The 21080-nt window shown below is 32.2% G+C and overlaps 2 protein-coding genes across 9 annotated transcripts in view; one reads left to right on the forward strand and one right to left on the reverse strand.

The window, feature by feature from the left end:
• The window catches only part of LOC143903146 (uncharacterized), a 38327-nt gene extending 28018 nt beyond the window's left edge, over positions 1-10309 (forward strand). Inside the window, exons 1-2 of one of the 2 annotated variants that reach the window (XM_077416589.1) lie at positions 204-4258; positions 9908-10063. In XM_077416589.1, the coding sequence (XP_077272715.1) occupies positions 641-1090 (450 nt within the window). In that variant the 5' untranslated portion in view covers positions 204-640 and the 3' untranslated portion in view covers positions 1091-4258; positions 9908-10063. Of the gene's footprint in view, positions 1-203; positions 4259-9907 lie in introns of those variants that run through there. The other variant, XM_077416590.1, reaches the window with a different exon arrangement.
• Positions 1-20864, reverse strand: part of Pfas (phosphoribosylformylglycinamidine synthase) — a 42487-nt gene extending 21623 nt beyond the window's left edge. For 4 of the 7 annotated variants that reach the window (XR_013258620.1, XR_013258619.1, XR_013258618.1 and 1 more), the window contains exons 1-6: positions 19170-19219; positions 13344-13622; positions 11810-11951; positions 11322-11472; positions 4474-4864; positions 85-197 (exon numbers count right to left, since the gene is read on the reverse strand). Coding sequence is in view for 4 of the 7 variants with exons in the window: in XM_077416583.1 (XP_077272709.1) it covers positions 85-197; positions 4474-4864; positions 11322-11472; positions 11810-11951; positions 13344-13622; positions 19170-19204 (1111 nt within the window). In the remaining 3 variants the exon portion in view is untranslated. Of the gene's footprint in view, positions 1-84; positions 198-4473; positions 4865-9884; positions 10009-11321; positions 11473-11809; positions 11952-13343; positions 13623-19169; positions 19220-20711 lie in introns of those variants that run through there. The other 3 variants (XM_077416584.1, XM_077416585.1, XM_077416586.1) reach the window with 3 other exon arrangements.
• Positions 20865-21080: the final 216 nt, after the last annotated feature.

Below are 21080 nucleotides of genomic sequence, written 5' to 3' on the forward strand. Positions count from 1 at the left end.
TGTTGGTCACTGATAGACTGACTTGTATCCCGATCCCGAATATACCATAGATATAGATTTGATAAAGATGCAAATATAGTATACCTGGAATACAAAGGTTCCCAACACTATAACCTGCAGTGCCTGCTATGTAATGTCCACCTCTACCGATTCCTTGGATGTCCCTCAATCGACCTCCGGTACCCGTTGTAGCACCACTAAGAAATACTATTTTGTATTTAAAAACGTACAAGAAAAAATCATGAGAACAAAATAATTAAATATTTCTGCTATTTCAAAGAATAAATAAAACAAGTTATAGAGAGTCTTATGACAGTAAACACAGTAAGATAACATATATATCTCAGACATAGAGCATTAAGTATCACGAAGTATCTAGTTATGTCTCAAGTAACTCACAAGTTACCTACATGTAGCACCCAAGGGGACTTGGTTAGAGGGCGTGTAAGTGAGCGGATGTGTGGAAAGTGTGTGTGGTGTAATTAAGCGAATTTTGAGTAGATAGGAATAGCGAGCGATAGCGTAGAGGAATAGGCAAGCTGGTGGAAAGGCTCAGGATAGGTGTAAGTGGAGGCAGTGTTAGAAGTAGCCGTTTCTGCGCGTATTTCGTCCCGGAATAGCGAGCGGCAGCCGGGAGGTTATGGCGTCGCGTAACTCGCCGAGCGCGGGAAACGCGGGTAATGTCGGTAACAGCGGTAAAACGGGTAAAGTAGAAAGAAGTAAGATCGACAGCAAAGCGGATGGTAAACAACGCAAATTAGAGCTAAGATGTAAAACAATGACATTTAGGGATGAAGAAGAGGCGAAACAGGACATATGTTCAATAAGAGATGAAATAAAGGAAATGAAGGAACAGATATCCAAGGAGGTAGGTAAAATTGAGGAGATAAAGGAAAGTTTTGCAAAATACGTAGAGGAAGGGAAAGGTAAGGAGGGACGAAACGAAGAGAGATTAAAGGAAATTGAAAGAAAATTGATCGATTTAGAAAATAGATGGTTAGGTTGGCTGGAGCGATGCGAGAGAGGTGAAGATAGAGCGAGCGAGACAGATATTGGAAGTGAAAGCGAAATTAAGTCAGAGAAATGCTAGCGAGAGCAGATTTTCCAGAAAGAGTAGATGGGGAAGTAGCTACGCGGGATCTTCGGTAACTGAGCTTGAGAGTAAGGGAGCAGGTAGGTAAGCTCAAGAGATGGATGAAAGATAAAGAAAAGGAAGATAGAAGGAATAATGTAGTAATTAAAGGGATAAATTTAGAACAAGAAAGAGATTGGAAGAAATGGGCGCAGAAATTTTTAAGAGAAAAATTAGGTGTAAGATGTAATGTCATTAATGTGAGGAAAAGTGGCACGGTTGCCATAGTTAAACTGGAGAAGGAGGACAAGAAAGAAATGATGAGGAATAAATACAAGCTAAAGGGTGGAAATATCTTTATTGAAAATGATTTAACCTGGGAGAAAAAAAAGATACAGGAGGAAATTTATAGGTGGGTCAAGGTACAGAAAGGTAAAGAAGAAGATGTTAAGGTAGGTTATGCGAAAGTAAGAATAAAGGGAGTGTGGAAATCGTGGGCGGATGTATCGAGGAATTTTGAGGTTGGAGAAAGCAGTGGAGATAGTCAAACAGCAGGAGGTGCTGAGGAAAGAGTAAATGAAAATTTAGCGTAGTGAGCCAGAAGGTGGTAGAGATTGAAAGGGATGATAAAAAAAAGAAGGGATAAAGGTAGGAAGGAGGGGAAGGATGGAGAAACGATGACTGTAGAGGTAGGAAAATTCTTTTTTGGAATGTGGCGGGAATAATTAACAAGGATATAGATTTTTGGGGTTATATTACAGAGTTTGATTTTATAAGTCTGAGTAAAACATGGATTGATTCTGATAGCTGGGAGACAATTAAATTGAGGTTACCGGATTCGCATATTTGAAAGTGTAGTAACGCTACTAGGGTTAAAAAGAAAGGAAGGGCAAAGGGAGGTTTCATTTTACGTAAAAGGAAAGGATGGGGGAAAGAAGGATCAGAGTTGATTAAAAAAAAAGAGGAAGGATTAGTTTTGTCAGAAATAATTGAGGAAGGTGGAATTACAAACATCATATCAGTATATAATAAAGAGGGATAGAATATATATATATAAGACGGAAGAGACTCTAGATAGTTGGATTGAAAAGTTAGATAGAGAGACCGTGATCATAGGAGGAGATTTTAACATTAGAACAGGAGAATTAGGTGGCGGGGAGGAAGAGGAGGGAGGGTGGGAAAGGAAAAGTAAAGATACATTAATAGGTAATGGAGGTAAGAATTTAGTAGAATGGGTCCATAATAATGGATGGTATATGCTGAATGGTACAACGAAAGGCGATTGGGAAGGTGAATATACATTTATAGGTGCAAGAGAGGGTAGCTCCGTAATAAATTATATAAGAAATACATGATAGAATTAGGGAATTTAAGGTAGATGCGAGAGTGGACTCGGATCACATACCTTTAATCGCGATGTTAGACGAAAGAGTTAGGGCGTTAGGTAAGAATCAGGAAGTACTTGCACATTGCTTCTTCATCATTACAGATCGCTACCATTGCTCCTATTTTATTTTGCTCATAAAGCTTCCTCTATGAGAAAGCCAAACTAATAAATACTAATAATTATGCATCAAATAAAATACAAGCTTCCTCATAATCATAGAAGAGCTTTGTAAACGAAATAATATAGGAGCAATGGTAGCGATCTGTAATGATGAGGAAGCAATGTGCAAATTTCTAATTTGCACACTTTTTTACGTTAAAAAACAAATCAAATGTTTACTGATTTTTGGAACGTTCATTTTTTCCATTGTCATTTTGTAACAAATTATTATTTTTTTTAATCCGTATGTGCAACTGAAACTATTGTTTCATATTTTAAGAAAATACTTTTTTTTGTATCAGAACTTCCGTTGATCCGCTACATATATGCCCGTTTGACAATTTTTTCTAGGCGGCTCACACTATTGGCTATTGTAGCTATAAATATTAATATTTTTTCACAAAAATTTTACAAAAAGTAGTTCAAATTATGTACTTTGTGATGTTAATAAAGTAATTAAAAAAAATATATTATTTGCCAGCAAAAAAATCTTTAAAAATAGTCTTTTTTTAAGCTGACTGGTTTCCCCCCTTAAGATGCCAATACGGCTCTGTGAATGGTTTATGATATCTTAAGATTGTACTTAAGATGGCCTTAAATATGTATAAGAAACGGCTATTAATATCGACTTAAGGAGGGACTCTACTGTAATGAGTAAAAAAAATCGATTTTTTGCATAAGTAAATAGTATAAGGTTTCAAGAACATATTCCCAAACCGTTATCGTCGAATTCGTAAAATTGACGAAACTACAGCTCCTTTTAGTGAAGCGCGCGGAGAATCGATACGCAGCAGGCGGTACAGAATCCATACCTACCTCGCAGTTTATGCGGTAAACCTAACTTTATCTGTTTAGATTCTCAACAATAGGGTTTCGTATAAATTTGCGATTGTGTTAAGTATATTTTTGTGTGTATTGTGTGTGCAAAACAAGCGGAGCTCCGTAGCTTGGAAAGCACCAAAAAAGCTCGAACAACCAAGAAGATGATAAAAACTGCTAAATAAGAATTTTTCGAGGAAGAAAAAGTAATTTTATATGAGCCCGGAATAGCGGATTGACCATTATTTAACTGTAAGTATCGTGGAAACATCAAAAACTTCATTTCTTTATTCAATTACGACTCTTTTGACCCGCCATATTAAATCCGCCATTTTGAATTTTAAAAATCTAATATCAGATTCGGATTCAGCGACCTCAAAAACTTTTATACTGAAATTTTCATGCATTTCTACGTGCTTTTGGCTGACAGCAAAAAAATAAACTTTAAACGCGTTTTTCTTAAAACCATTTTTTCCAACTTTGCGTACAAAATAACTCAAAAAGTAATCAATCAAATAACTTTTGCCACGCATGATTCGATTCCTTACAATTTTCTCCAGGGATTGAACCTACCGCTACATTTTATTGTTTATTTATAACATTTTTATCAACAATAAGATTGATTTTTTTATCGAAAAAAATTTTCTTACGATTGCTGTAACTTCTTCAATTTTTCATATTTTTATTTGCAAATAGATTCAATCCCCGCGTAATTGATTAAGCTTTAAAGAAAATTTTTGTTTTTTGCTTTCAGATAACTCAGCTCATTGCTACATTGTACGCAGATAACCGTTACGCTACCGACATTGTGCCACAAAATTGTACGTCAACACAATAAAAATTAATAAAATTAAAAAAAAAATTTTTTTCTCTAAAAATGCTTCTTTATATTGCAAAGAAAATAAATCCATTATCACTTATAGTTTTCTTTAAAAAAAATTCCCAAAAAATCATTATTTTTCGCCCGGCTACAGTAGAGTCCCCCCTTAACTCATGTCAGTTTTTTTTCTTTTTTCTTATTATATTTTAAGTTTACCTGAAAGGTGCCACGCCAGTTGGAAAGTTATGCGTCTCGGCTGTAAAAATAAGATGTTGTTTGATATCTTCCAAGTGAAAGTTGCTGCATTCATGAGTTTTCGTAGGACGTAATATAGGAATTTTAAATCCTTCTATTGCGCTACTATTATCGCTGAATTTAATCACATTGTTTGGATTGCTGTAATTTTGCGTATCCATAATCATATCAATTAAGGATTGTTTTTCTTCTTTGCCATCCAAAATGATACGTCCTTTAAAGAACCAGTGGCGACTATGTTCACTATTAGATTGGGCAAGATCAAAACATTCTACACTAGTTGGATTACGTTTTAATTTTTGGAGAAATAATTCTGTATAAAAATCTAAATCCCAATCATCAAATGCCAAACCTGCAAAATAAAATTATAGCATTATACAGTGTGTATAAAAAGTACCGGGACGGCAGTATATCTCGACAGGATGGAATTTTCTGAAAAAATGGTATATACAAAAGTTCTAGAGTTTAAAAAGATCTATTTACTAATCTTATCAGTGTGACCTTGAGTCCGTGTAAGCCCTCAAGTTTGCGATGGCCCTCGCGGGTGTTGACGCAATGTGATTTCTGCCCAATGCTCTGAATATCAACGTGAAGAAATTCAAGTAAGCGCGGGTAAACGGTGCACCCCGTGCCATTTGCCCATAAAACGGCCTGTGCTGCTGTCCAATCCCAAGGACTTGGTGTAACAGATGCAGCCGGCCGTACAGAACGGGGAAGCGATTCGCGAGGCGAACGGGCTTAAAAAAATGCGAAAAAAGAAGGCCCTGTTGAGCTTGACTCTAGTCTGGCACGAGCCCGCGAAGCCCACGCTTAGTACGCGTTTGTCCCGCATAGACCAATCCGCGCGACCTGCTGAAATGATCGGCTAAGCCCGCGCAGCCGGTCGAATTTAAGGTAAATGTACCAATGCCTGGACACGTACCTATGTCTGAATATTTTCATCATTTTAGTCCTTAAATAACTTATAACGTGAATTAAAATCAAAGAATCAAAGATAAAATTATTTTTTGTATTATATTTTTATCTTTGATTATAATTCGCGTTATACTTACTTAAAAACTAAAGTGATAAAGGTATCCCTAAAGACATAGATCTTAAGTATCCCGGTACATTTACCTTAACATGTATATTACTATACCGAAATTCAACACAAATTATTGAATGAGAAGCTATTTACTTACAAATAATAGTGACCTTACCTCAGGGAACGAATTATTGATACGCACCGTACATAGCAACATAATATTTATTCTAGCGAGCCACGCAAGCTGAATTTCGCGGGCCCGTTTACTCGAGCGGACTACGCAGGCTGGGCTTTGCGGGCTCATGCGTCTCAGGATTTCGAGCTCTTGTGCGAGTCGGGCTGGTTTGCAGAACTCTGACACACGCAGTACACGCACACACACACGGGCGCGCACACACGCATAAAAGTATCAAAGTAAAATTATCGAAAAGTGAATACTTTACGAGCTATTTCATATTTTATATTAAAAATATTGTGACAGAATTTAAAATATCTCAGGAAATTCTTAATAAAGGAGAGCTTTATTATAGGGGAAGATAGGGCACGTTAAGACATCTAAATTCAACTTGCTGTATTTCCTTAAATATTTATGCTAAAATTCTTTATAAAATGATTTCCAACACAGATTTACATAAATTTTGAAATTTTAATAAGTTTATTTTGGTTTAGCGTCCTTTACTTCTTAAATAATAAAAAAAATCAATTTTTGAAAAGTGTCATCCTGAACCACTAATGGGCCACGTTGAGACATCTAGTGGGGAAGATTAAAACAATGTAAAGCACCATGAGACACATCAATAATAATTTGTGTTATGATTTATTTGTGAATATATATTAGATAGGAACAATATTAGAACATAAAAAAATATTAGGATGAAAAAACATTGCATGTGTCGGCATCAACATTACCTTTTACTTGAGGTTTTTTTCCGTTATCTGACTATTTTCAATAAGCAACAGATCTAAAACAAGAAACAATCTTTTAAAATACAGTTATTTTGAAAGGTATCTCATCTTAGTCCAAAAAGTTTTATGTCTCAACTTGCTCCATAGTTATTTGTCTCAAGGTGCCCCAACAGCAGTTTTCAAAGCTAACAAAGCTAAACCAAACTAAATTGATTACTGTGCAAAAATCTAAACTGTGAAAATTAAACACAGCTATATAGCTATCATTCAGTAATAAATCTAAAGTGTTTACAATCATAATTTATTAATTAATTCAGTATACCTTAACAAATTAAAATTTACATTTAAGGAGATCCTAGAGTGACGGCCGAACTTCGAAGGAGTCGATAATTTTGACCGTTTTCTATATTACCAGCCTATATCTGTCCTTATCTAACGAGACTGTCCTTGTCAGATTGCAACGCCATGTACACTGCGTGTGTGTACATGCATAAAATCAGTTGAATGAATAATCTTTCTTATTAGGCTTTTAATCTTAGTTTCAATGGTGCCACGCTGTTCTTTGATACAATCCGAGGTGCGGGACATTTTCGATTTGTACACGTAAGCTATATAATTTGTATATAAGCGAACGTTTCCTTGAAGTGACAGCCCTAGGTACAAAAAGTGCAACACCAAGTAGTATTAAATATATTTTTCTAAGTTTTTAGTCTTAAATTTACTATTCCGCACATGATTTCTGTACGTACTTTAAACGTGTAAATGGATTTTCCATTCTGTAAAGCTAATTCGAAGAAAATTGGTCCAACTATTATAAAATGTCGGTAATTGCCGTAACTCCAGGATCCCCAAACACTTATCTTTTGCTCACAACAAAACAATGTAATCTGATTGCAAAAGCTAAAATTATATTACCTCCTGAATAAACAAGGCATGCAGTGCAACCAACCTAAAAAACCTTCTTCCTCTCCAACCAGCAATGTCTCAAGGTGCCCCGTGTCTCAACGTGCCCCACTTTCCCCTAGTGTTTTAAAAACATCTCGATAAGGGTTACAAGAATATGCAATAAAAAAATAGGAGGTCCCATTAAAAAAATTTAAGTTGACCTTATTCTGAACTTGGCGACATCACACAAAGTCACACTGATAAGATCAGTAAATAGATCTTTTAAAACTCTACAATTTTTGTATAAAACATTTTTTCAAAAAATTATATCTTTTCGAGATATACTGTTGCGTCCCGGTACTTTTTATACACACTGCATAATGTTAAAAATGTCACAACAATTAAAATGTAACCTAATTATTAGAGACAATACAAATTTGCGTCAATCTACTAACAAGAAAATATTACATTGATTAACAAAATCACAATACTCAATTCATATCAAAATTTTGCATAATTTCAAATAAGCATATTTTCGCAAAAAATTGTCATATTTGAAAAAACTTTTAGTAATTCTTTACAATAGGGCCTTTTCCGAATTTTGATTATATTTTCTTGCGGCTCTCTTGGTAAAAACCTTTGTTGTGACTCCGACAGTGATAATCAATCGGGGGAGCCGGAAAAATATGTACCCTACCTATTTTTTTTTACCAATTTTGCTTCCTCATAGAGGAAACTTTGTTTTCGTAAAAAAAATTTTATTTTAGTTGCTTTTGCCAATGTGTTCAGAATGTTCTAAAACGTCAAAAAATCGCTATTTTAAAAAATGTCAGTATGTGTGTATGTATGTGTGTATGTGTGTATGTGTGTATGTATGTGCCAAATTTACCGAAATTTCTATAACTCCAGAACTAATCAACCAAATCTTAACGAATTATATATGAAATAGGGATAGAAAAAAAACTGAAGAATATATAGAATTAATAAAAATTGCTAATAATCAAAGGATTCTTTTTTAATAAAATTTTGAATTTTTGCAGAAATGTTTGTTTATGCTTTAATTTCCGCAAATTTGGAGATATTGATCTATTTCTAATTTTATTATATTTTTCAGTCTTTTTTCTACCCCTATTTCATATATAATTCGTTAAGATTTGGTTGATTAGTTCTGGAGTTATAAAAATTTCGGTAAATTTGCTCTAACTTCCGCAAATATTGATATCGGGCTTCTTTATAGTTTTAATTTAAGTGTGCAAGTAGAACCCTTTGCTCATAAAGCTTCCTCTATGAGGAAGCCAAAAAAATAAATACTAATAATTATACATTAAATAAAATAAAAGCTTCCTCATATACATTAAATTTATACATTAAATAAAATAAGCTTCCTGTAATAATGAGGAAGCAAGTTTGTAATTTGCACCCTTTTTTTATTTTGTACTGTTACCTCTTAAATTCTTTGCGATTAAAATGATTCTTTGTAATATTATAATTTTATTAAAAATAATTAAGAAGCTATTACTTGGGTTGGAATAGGAAAATCCTTTAATGGGAACACAAAGATATATACCAGTTAAACTTTATTTTTTAAAGCAATATATATTTTTTCTTTGCAATTGACGCAATTTAAAAATTTCACATCTTCTTTTGAAATATGTCACTTGGGTTGAGTTAGGTAACATAATTTTGTGATATAATAATTTTGTTAAGGAGAAATTAAACTACCACTTATATAGGTTAGATTTTTAAATTTTAAAATATACATGTAATTTTATATAGTATCATTAAAAGAAGGTTATTTAGAATTTTGCGAGGATCGGTGAAAGGGTTACCGATTTCTGCTTAAAAAATGTGTAAGTTATCGATTTCTGCTTAAGAAGTTACATGTATAAGTTATACATGTAATTTTATATAGAATATCATTAAAAGAAGGTTGGTATTGAATTTGACAATAATCCGGTAAAAGGGTGTTCTTTCTTATAAAACTTTGAATTTTTTTTAGAAATGTCCGTGTAGCTGCTCTAACTTCCGTCAATTTTGAGATATTAGGCTATTTATAATTCTGTTATATTCTTCTGTATTTTCTACCACTATTTTATATATAATTCTTTAAGATTTAGTTGATTAGACCCAGCTTTATACGCGATTAAAGGTCCATATGCAAAGTCCATATATGTACCATGTAGCCTGAACTCCCAAAGTCAACATCGATTTGACATTGTGTCAATTGTAAAACTCCACTTATGCTACTAATATAACCCTCTATCAATTCATAAAAAGATAATTTAAAATTTAAAAAAATGTGCAAATTAGAAACTTGCACATTGCTTCCTCATCATACAGATCGCTACCATTGCTCTTATTTTATTTCGCTCATAAAGCTTCCCGTATGAGGAAACCAAACTAATAAATATTCATAATTATGCACCGAATAAAATACAAGCTTCCTCATAAGAGGAGCTTTGTGAGCAAAATAAAATAAAAAGCAATGGTAAAGATCTGTATGATGAGAAAGCAATGTGCTAGTTTTTTATTTATATTTATACAATAGCTTTTGTACTAAATTTTGCGTTTCTTTTGCAGTGGAAACTATGTCCACTTTGTCCGTGCTTTCCATCTCGCATAATACGACATCCCTTCAAGAAAGGAGCCTCCCACCTCAAGTCGAGCGGAAATAAAACGTATTACCATCGTCTCCAATAAACGCTGAAGATGCAGGCTCTAAGAAAGAGCCAAAATGTTCGTTACTTTTAAAACTACATATTAATTTCTTTATTTGCGCACCACGTACCGCGTCTTAACTTGCATTCGCCGTTAATTATTTGTTGACATTTTACTACATATTTAAACAATATATCCCAAACAGTAAAATATATCTGAGATATAGCCAGATATCTTTATGCCTACAATTTCATCTCAAATCTGAGATATCTTATTTTCAAATATTCACAGAATATCTGCAAGACATCATTACTCAATATCACATTATATCTTTGAAAAAGTCATCTCTGCAACATTTGCATTCGAATATATGGCCGATTCACAGTTATCTCTTATATTTTATAAAAATCAACTCAAGTTTATTCGTAGTCAATAAAACAATCCGAGAGGACTTGGACGCCGTACGGATTCGTCCCAACGAAAGCCACACGCCGCGAGGGAACTTAAGAAAATTATCACCGGGCGGCGCCGGAGGTAACGACCGCAGCGCGAAAGCAACTCGCCGCGAAGGGACTTAGAAAACTTTTGCTGGGGCTGCGCCGGAGGTAACAACCGCGGCGCGAAAGCAACATCCCGCGAGGAGACTTAAAAAATTTTCGCTCAGGCGAGCGCTAGTAACATGCGCTGCCGCGACGCGGCTACATGTGCCAGTATCTTCTCGTAAGCAAAAATCCCTACGCACTAGGATAAAAGACGATCTTGTAAGATACTTAGCTCCAATATTTTTCGTGATACCTCCGATACATCATACAGTGCAGAGATGGCAAAATGCAAAATATTGGAATAGTATCAAAGCATAATTTTGAATTTATTGCGAATTTTTATGTGAAAAGAACTTCTTTTACATCTGAAGAAGGATTCAGAATTGGTGACATAAAAATGAATTTATTTTGAACTCTCATAAATCATTTTAGAACAGAGAAATAAATACGGAAAAAAATCGATTTTATAAATCGAGAGTTTAAAAAGAATTCTTCTTTTCTTCTTGCTATTTGGGTTGTATATAACATATCTGCTTTTAACTGAGGCATAGATATCCGATATATATGCAGAATCAGATATCATATCTGAGATAAAATTATCATGGCTTTTTATAATCTTGGAGATGTCTCTGAGATATTCTCATGATATCTTGCGCAATCAGATATTTCGTCATTCAGATATCTTCTAGATATCTTGGTGATATATTTTGCTGTGTGGGATATTTGTACTATTTATGCTTTTACCACTTCACGTTTAATTGAAAAATGGTAGTGTTTTAAATATTGCTACTTACCCAATTTCAGATTAACTTCTTCCAAAGCTCTCCTACCTTTTTTGATTATATCTACCTCAAACCATTTCTCCGGCCTAAAGCCGTGATCAAATGTTTCAATGGGTTTTATGTATCTACATTCTGTCATTTTATCTCCCAAAACATCTACAATCTATAAACCAATGTACATATGTATACACATATACATATAATATTCCATTAAACACAAAATATCATATAATATAATAAATAATCTATGGAGACATACATGCATACACGTACACCTACTGTTTCTCCATCTTATAGAAAAAAGAAGAGAAAAAGAGATTGAGGAAAGAGAGGAAGAAAGAGGCAGAGAGAAAAAAGGGGGGGAAGGGAGAGATGGGAAAAGTGAAAACAGAGAAGAGAGAGACACAGAAAGGAGAAGAGAGTTGAAGGGGAAAAGGTAAATTCAACTTTCTAGAAAAATTAATATAAAAAATCCAACTAAAATTAAAAGGTATACGTACAGCGTTCTCTTTTTTTTTGTTAAGCCTTCCTTTATGCTTGATGCGATATCTAATCGCCACTTCTATTCTTATTATTTTATTTAAATTCACAGTTGTACATATAGAAACTACATTAGTAGAAAATGCAGTCGAGAAATTCAGTCTATAATAACAAAAAATCGCGTTGATACGTTCTACATTGATTACATCTACGATATATACTAAAGATATATATGTAATATATTTAGTATATGCTTAAAACCAGAGTTGGGAAGTAACGTATTATTTGTAATACCGTGTAACGCCGTTAGAGTACTTTTTTTGGAAACGGATTGGTAACGGCATTACTTTTTTCTATAACTGTAACATAGTTACATTTTTTTAAATAAAGGTAACAAATTTAACAGTTACTTTTATCGTTACTTTTTACATTTTGAACCTATTTATAATATAACTTCCATGCATTTAATCTTCAATTTTTGGCTAATGTTCTGCAGAGATAAATATAAATGATTTTTTTATTTTTTTATCGGCAAACGACAACTGACACCCGAACTTTTCGATTTGGATGAACTTTTGTGGATATATATAGTGACTCAATACTTGAACAACGGGGTATACTTTATTCGTGTCCTACCACCTTTTAAAGATATAATTTTCAACCTCAAGTCAAAAGAGCGCTTCCACTTTTTGGCGTATAACTCTTAAACTACAAGAGATAGAGAAAAGTATTATAAAAAATAAGAGTTTAATAATAAGTTAAAGTCTACAAAGTAACATAAACAAAAAAATTTTGCACAATTTTTTGTGCAATACAATTTTTTTAAATTTTTGTTTATGTCACTTTGTAGACCTTAACTTAGCATTGAACTTTTATTCTAAACATTTTTTTCTATTTAAACAGAAAAAATAATAAATCGTTACTTTTTAGTAAAGGTAGGTAATAGTGTAAAGCCCCTTGCACAATAGGCGATAGCGATAGCGATAGCGACAGCGACAAGGTTGCCGACAAAGCCATACCTTTGTCGGCAACTTTGTCGCTGTCGCTATCGCTATCGCTATCGCCTATTGTGCAAGAGGCTTAACGGTAACAAGTTATGTTTAAAAAAATAAACTTTCCCAACTGTGCTTAAAACATAATACATAAAAAGATAATATATGATACACATTAATGAGGTATTGAAGAGAAAATTATAACAAGACAAAAAGCATAATTCGGTTTTAACCAACTTTTACCTAACAGTATATTCTGATAGATCATGGCATACTTTCTTTGTAAACTTTTTGAATTTTTGCAATATCTTCAAAATTAAAGAAAATATAGTACACGAAAATGTGCTGTGACGTCATAGTGTCACTGCGAAATCTTTTGAAGTTGCCGTCATCAAAGAAACTTTAGCAAGCTATAACTTTCTCAAATTTAGGGTTTTTTTTTAATTCAAAAAGTACTAAACATCGGCTTAGATTCTTTACATTAATTATGTATACCGCTTTAAAAAATAAAGAAATAAATAAAATTTACGTTAAAACTGAATTACGAAATGCAAAGTTTTACCTGGGGCCAATTTCAATAACAATAGCATGGTCTTCAGTATCATTGAACGTACTATCGCTTCGCAAACATTCTCCTTTAAAAGGAGGTGACAAGATCCATTTTAATATTCGGACTTCATCTTCCTGGAGTGGTTCAAGTGTTTCCACGTAATAACACAGTTCGGTCTCAAGATCGGTCACTGAGGCTTCGATTTGCGATACTTTGTGTAATTTATTTTTCAACTGACCTGTCTTTAAACCAGGTGCCTTGTAAAACTTTAAAATAACCATTTTCGACGATCTGTAATAACACAACGAAATGCTAATGAAACATACAACGGACACGCAGAAACTATTTGAAAATACAAATATCAAATTACGATAGCTTTAACCATATCTAATGTTGTTCGATGATAAGCAGAGACGATATCGTAGACCCCTTCAAAGCTGAAGTTTTTATTATAGTCTTGTATCTTTTTTAGTATGTATACGGATTGGAAAAGATTGACGTAATACATATTACATGATAGAACCATTCACAATAATAAAATTAGTTTGCTCAATTTAATTCAACATTGTTCAATATTCAATTTAATATTCTTGTAATATAACTCGTTTCAAATAGCCATTTTGATATTACATTTATAACGAAGAGAAATTTCAAACAAAAAATAATATTTAAAAAACAACTTGTTAGCACGGTTTTATCCCAGATAGAAAACAGTTTCGCCTTCGAAATTTCAAAATAACTTTTATTTTTTTTTAATAAAATTACATATTTTAAATTACAAAAGAAATGCCGTAATCGGTCAGGACTGAATCTTGACTGCCTATATAATATTATTTTTTATTCAATTTTTGCGTACAATTCTTCGAAAAGTACAGTTCTTGACAAACCACGTGCAATTACTTTCAAACATAACACCGACAGTCGTAATTAAAGTTAAAACGGCACAATCACATAATTAAATTGATATCAATTTAATTACACTATAACATACACAAGGAAATTAGAAATATAAACAAATATGAGAAAAAATTCACTCAAAAATAATATTATATAGGCAATCAAGATCCAGTCTTAACCGATAATGTCTCCTTCATAATTTGATTGTATATCATGTACATACGGTCGTATTTTCACTTATTTATTGTTCACATATTTTATTTACATAAATTAGTTTACCACATTATTCTATGTATAAATAAAATAAAATAATTAAGAAAAAGTAAATATGAATAACGTTCAAGTCAATACGAATAAAGTTTCAAAATCCCCTGATATATGTACATTTATAAGAATATCTCGTAAAACTGATAACAACTGACAACTGTCATGTGTACCTCCACCATTTCTCCATCCACTAATCTGCATTGGTCAGAATGATAGGTTAACAAATACCCCTAAAACGGAGACCTATGTCTAGCAGTAGGTTGTGATGGTGATCTCGTAACACATTCATTTTACTACACAATTAATAATTGATAATAAATAAATTAATATGATTCTATCTTGTTAAAGTTTCCATATCTAAAAAAGGTCACGTAAAGTCGATACTCGAATCTATCGAAGTTTATTGTTGTCGCTTTTCCACGAAACCGATTGGTCCTCTCGCTGCTCTTATTTTATAAGCAGCTGTTATCATATATTTTGACAGTTGTGCGTATCAAGGAGTTAATGTAATAGTAATAGTAATAATAGTAGTAATAGTAGTAATAGTAGTAGTAATAGTATAATGTTAAGCCGTGATGTCTAGTAATTTGAAATTTTTTATGTAATTTTTTAATGTAAATATTTCTCCACAATTATGTTTCCAAAGAAATGCTTGTTAAAAAAAAGGTAAAACTTTGGATTAAGGGCGACCTCACCGATTTCAATGACCTTGATATATGTTGTCAAGGTCATGACCCCGAGTGACTTTCAGAAGGGTTTTGCCGTCGCACGTTATTCGTTAAAAAGTTACTAACAAAAAAAATTTAAATATATTAATCTTAAGATTTAAGAATTTAAGACTCAAAGTTTTTAATATTTCAAACAACTCTGAAAACTCTACTAATCTAAGGAATATCTAAATATACTATATCGCATGGCATGGATACTCATGGTATGAAAAGGTCATTGAGTGATATTATTTGTTTGTCGCTTTGTAACGTTCGAAAGGCAATTCGGTTCACGCGATATCAGTAATTGCTTCATCGGTGTTGAAAGCGTAATATAAGATCATAGCAGATCATCTCGTGAAGTAGATTTTAATTGCATTTATAAGTCACGTAGTACAAAATTATATTTGTTTTTATTAGTATCTTTTGCTTAGCTTTAGAATTGTGCATTGATATCAAATACATTTTTTTCTGAATTATTCTTAGAATAACAAAAATTGAGCCTGATATCTCATTTACGAAAGTTAAAGCAACCACGGACATTTCTCAAAAAATTCAAAATTTTATAAAGAAAAATGTTAAACGGAAAATAAAAATAAAAACGAAAATTTTTGCAGATATTTGAATGTATTGTAAATGTGAAGAAAATATTAGGACGGTATGCAAAGTAAACAGAATGTTAGCAATTTGCAATAAATTCGAACAGAACATTGTGACAGATTAACATTAACCACATTTATATTAAATTCGTGTTCTACTAATAAAATCTGTACATATAATATAATAGCAGGTTCTCAGATTAAAGTCGATTAAATCTATTATTTTTAACAAATAGATTAAATCAATACTAAAGAGACATAGTCTCGCGCCAAGAGTTACGCGACACAAGTAGCGAAATAAAGAGTATAATTATACACGAACCATGAGGTTAAGTGGAGGCACGATTGTCGAAATTTTTAACAAGCTCAATCGATTGCTTGGAATCATATTATACTATACATACCAAAAGTTACGGAACGGCCAATTATCTCAAAAAGTATTGGTTTATTGGAAAAATGTTTCAGATAAAAGTTGAAAGATTCAAAGGGGGCTAATAGACGATCTTATTAGATTTTAGGTTCGAATTCTGTGTTGGGCCCCACAGTATGAAATTTGTTGCTTTTCTAAGATCAAAAATTTATTGCGCAGATTTGGCTATCTGAGTAATAACCTCTACAAACTATGACTGCGATATAATCTCAGCTAATCACATCTTCTGGTAATGTTCACTTTTTAATTCGGAAAGGAAAACTTTAATAATCTATATACGGGAGACCAGGGCTAGTTGGTACATGACGCAAGTTGGTACGCAATAACTATTGTAAAAGCAACAAAAGATAATACTGTATAAAAAATATAGTATTTCCGCAAAAACATTTTGATAATATTTCAATTAATTATTTCAGGCTAAGTAGCGTATTTTCACAAACAGACAATTAATACTTTTAGTTTTGTATAGCCAAAAGTAAAATAAATCGGTGATATGGTGATATATTAAATATTATTAGGCTAGTCTCAATTTACGGTTTTAAATCGAATTTGAATTCGGAAGCTTAATTCAATAGTAAATATGGCACTAATATAAACATATCAAATAACAAATTAATCTCGCTTGACTAAGCAAAAGCTAAATAATTTAAAACAGCCAATTTTCGAGTATTTACAAGTTGTTAAAAATATATTTAATAATTTCAATAATAGTATACAATCGTTAACGTTTCGTACTATACTTGGCTTTCTTCAGAACCATAAAAAATTAAACGCATTACAAATGTCTCGTATCAATATCCAAAAAAAATCAGAGTTGACACATTAATTTACATTAAACACAGTAGATCTCACCCATGAATATGGACCAATAGTCAAAGGCCGGTATTCATAGTCGGATCTTATATTTAAGATCGTTTTAAGTACGATCTTAAGATGTTATGAACCAATCACAGAGCCGTATTAGCATCTTAAGATCGTACTTAAGACGATCTTAAGATCCGACTATGAATACCGGCTAAAGTGAATTCGGAGAATACATTGTCGAATATTCGTCAAAATTACATACAGAATCAACCGTGTTCTTCGTTGCATGACTCATGTGTGTCCGTGAAAACCATGTAATTGAGAAACTTGCTTTGTCGCAGACCAACTTAGTGGCAAATATAAAACTTTATTTTTTAAATCCCGTAAGAAACAAAGTAAAATTATATATATTAAATTAAGACTAATCAAGGGATTCACATAAGCGGTCAATACAACCAGAACGAAGATGAAATCTTTCCATCGTCTTCCGAACGCATGTGATCGTCGCGAGGGATTACAGGTGACTGAGACGGTATTCGCATCGCAAGGGCACAGCAACCAATAGTCATTGTTATTAACAAGATATTTACGATAACAAATTCAAAATATCAGAATAGGCATCGTCCAATAATTCAGTGTCTTTGTTTAAATTTATCTTTTTTTGTAATTTTGTTCAATTTCTAAGATGTATTGTCCCAATCAAATGAATGATTAAATTTAATTATATGTTCTGAGTGAGAGACAACCGAATGTTTGGACTCATCCAATCTAATATTGTTTTTATGTTCTTTTAGTCTAGTATGTAATTGCCTCTTTGTCTGACACAATTTAAAAATTTATTAAATAAACAATTAGCGTCAATTTTTAACCCATAAACATTGTAGTATTTTTAATTACCTAATAAAGAAATTGAAGAAGTTAAGCAGTTTAAATATTTGGGTTTTGTGTTCAGCAAAAATGGAAAATATGCAGAACATGTAAAAGATTTATGCAGAAAAGGGAGGATTGCGGTAAATAAGGTCTGGGGTTTGGGGGAAAGAATTTGTAGAAACGATTTTTGTAGAAGGTGGATGTTGTTTAAATATTTGGTTAAAAGTGTGATTTCGTATGGTGTGGAAATATGGGGATGGGAGGAAAGAAAAGAATTAGAAAAAATTATGTTGGATTACGTTTGATGGATTTTTAATTTGAAATTTTGTACCTCAAGATACATGATGTCAAGGGAGTTAGGATTAAAGAAATTAAGAATAGGGTGGGGGATAAGGGCTATAAGATATGAAGAGAAAATTAGAGCAGCTGATGATAATAGATGGATTAAAATGTGCTATAGTTAGATAAAAAAGGAAATGATTGGAAAGATAGATATGGTAGAGAAAGATCAAAATATTTTAGTAGGAATGGTTGGAGGACTATGGCTGTGGATGGTTCAAGAAGAAAGGGAAGAGATTTAGTTAAGAAAATGAGTAAAAAAGATGAAGATGTACAAAGACAAATTGAGGAAAGTAGTATTTTAAATTCTAGGTATATAATAAGAAATATAAGAATTTAAGTAGAGATTTAGGTAGCCCTAAATATCTGAGGAAGGAATATATGGATAATTATGATAAAGGCGAAATTATTAGAGCTCTGGTAAACTTAAGATGTGGTAATTTGGAGGACGCGAATATGTATTGGTTAAAAGAAGAAAGCGGTATTTGTATGTTTTGTAAACAAGGTAGAGATAACACGAATCATTATGTATCAGAATGCGAAGCGATAAAAAATTGGTTTATAGAATTAGGTAAGAATAATAAAGAAAGATTAGAAAAGCTTTGGAATGATAAAATGGGCATGATCAAAGAGAAGATATTGTTAAGATTATATAGAGAACGGTCAGCGTTAGAGAAAAAAGAGCGAAAAAGAAGGTTGGATTAAAACATAGAAGGTCAATGTGTATCAATAGGTGCAATAGTTACTTGTAAGTTAGGATAGTAGTGTATGAATGGAAGGATGAATGATTAAGGCGATTTGTAAACCAAGTCCACTTCTTGGCTATGTAGCTAAAGTTAACAATAAATAAAATATATTGAATATATTGCAAAAAAATCGTTGAAAAATATTAATATTTGCGCCTTTAGTGTGTGATACCGTGTACCTCCGCAAAAAAATTGTGGGTGCGCGGGCGCTCATGTTCCGTCAGAACGGGATGTCTAAAAAAAAAAAATTTAGTGTCATTTTGAACTATACGAATGTAGTTTTAGTTAAGCGTACGGATTTTTTTAAATATTAATCTTTAACAAAATGGCGCAGTTCTAAAAAAAAATTCGAAAAACCGAAAAAAATTTTTTTTTTAATTGTTTTTCAAAAACTAATTGTCCAATAAAAAATTGTACGTTTAACTGAAGACCATTTTGTTATAAACATTCTGTCCAAATTTCAAGCCATTCAGATAAAAATTGGCCGAGATACGCGAGCGCCCAGCTACAAAATTGTAGTTTCGAGAAAAGCGCGTTTAAAGTTTTACAACTGATTATTTTATAGAGTAATAGAGTAATCTTTTAATTTTTGTTCTTTTTTTTTGGTTCTAAACATACTACTATATAAATTTTGTAGCCCATACATAATTTTTTCCAGCTGATCAAGCAATAAATCCAATAACTATTTATTTTTATTTTTTAGTTATTAACAATTTGCCTAATTGTTTAAATGAGACGTATAAGGTCTCAAACGATGCAGAAAAGCAAGACACACATGTTAAAAAAAGAAAAGTGTTTTAGGCCGATTTTTGTGGAAAATACGCTTTAAAAACCAATGTTGATGGAATAAACAGTTTAATACAAGAGAACTCAAATGTTTAAAAATCCGGGGACACGGGTTTCCGTTATCCGATCGAGCTGAGCTTTGGTGGAAATTATTATTTTGCGAATTGGAAACATTCTGAGAGGTGCCGCAGAATAAATTTAAAAGTCGAAAAATAAGGGCCACCCTAATATACACATATATATAAAATATTATATATATATATATATATAACATTTAGGAAACATATGTATATAAAACATATATGAATTAACAAGTGTTATCTATAATATTATCGAATGTATTTTTAATATTTCCAAAAATAATACTACAATATTTGTCACAGATATATCTAATATTGATCGAAATGTTTACAATAAATATTTATATCATATTGCCAAAAGATATCAAAAAACATTTTCAGTTTATATACAAGAAATATTTTTCAATACATTTCTAAAATATATTTTATATGTTGTTAGTAATAATTTTTGTATTATTCAAAAATCTTTATAAAAAATCTTTATGAAATATTTATTTTATAATATAAATTTTTAAAATATTTATAAATATTTATCATAAATATTCATAAATATTTTTGGTGTCTGGGTTATCAACGCCCAGCTCAAACCCTTTAATCTAGAAACATGAAATTCGGGGAGTATATTCCTTCCATGATGTAAGCATCCACTAAGAAGGAATTTTTAGAAATTCGATCTTTAACAGGGTGAAAAGGGGTAAAATGTGTTTTCATGGATTCTTCAATATCTCTTAGGCCCGATGAGATATCGACTTGATTTTTTCTTATAATTAAGGTTACCCATACAAAATGCTTAAAAACATAATTCAAGATTTTGTCCTAATTAACACCGGTACTGGTACAGTTTAAAATCCTTACCTTCGATATCGATAAAATTTGGCAGAAATAAGCGCCGCTCTACCCAGTGAAACGAAATATTAATCGTTAAAGTTGATGACTATTCAGGTTATGAAACTTGTCATACCGACGAAATGTTGCGACTACTAGTTACTAATGACAGTAGCGACATGAACATGCCCCGTAGCCACATGCGCATGCTTCGTGGCTACACGCGCATGCAAAGTGTGCGAATTTGAAATATTATGTGTATTTATAATGCATTACTTGGCTTTCAATTATAAATAAATATATCTATAAAATATATACATTGCAAAGTAAATATGTACATATGTATGTGGTGTATGTATGTATGTATGTACATGCGTGGTTGCAGTGGGTTTCGCCTCT

The sequence above is a fragment of the Temnothorax americanus genome, unplaced genomic scaffold (assembly GCF_048541705.1).
Source record: "Temnothorax americanus isolate GAGA-0224 unplaced genomic scaffold, ASM4854170v1 Scaffold43, whole genome shotgun sequence".
NCBI lineage: Eukaryota > Metazoa > Arthropoda > Insecta > Hymenoptera > Formicidae > Temnothorax > Temnothorax americanus.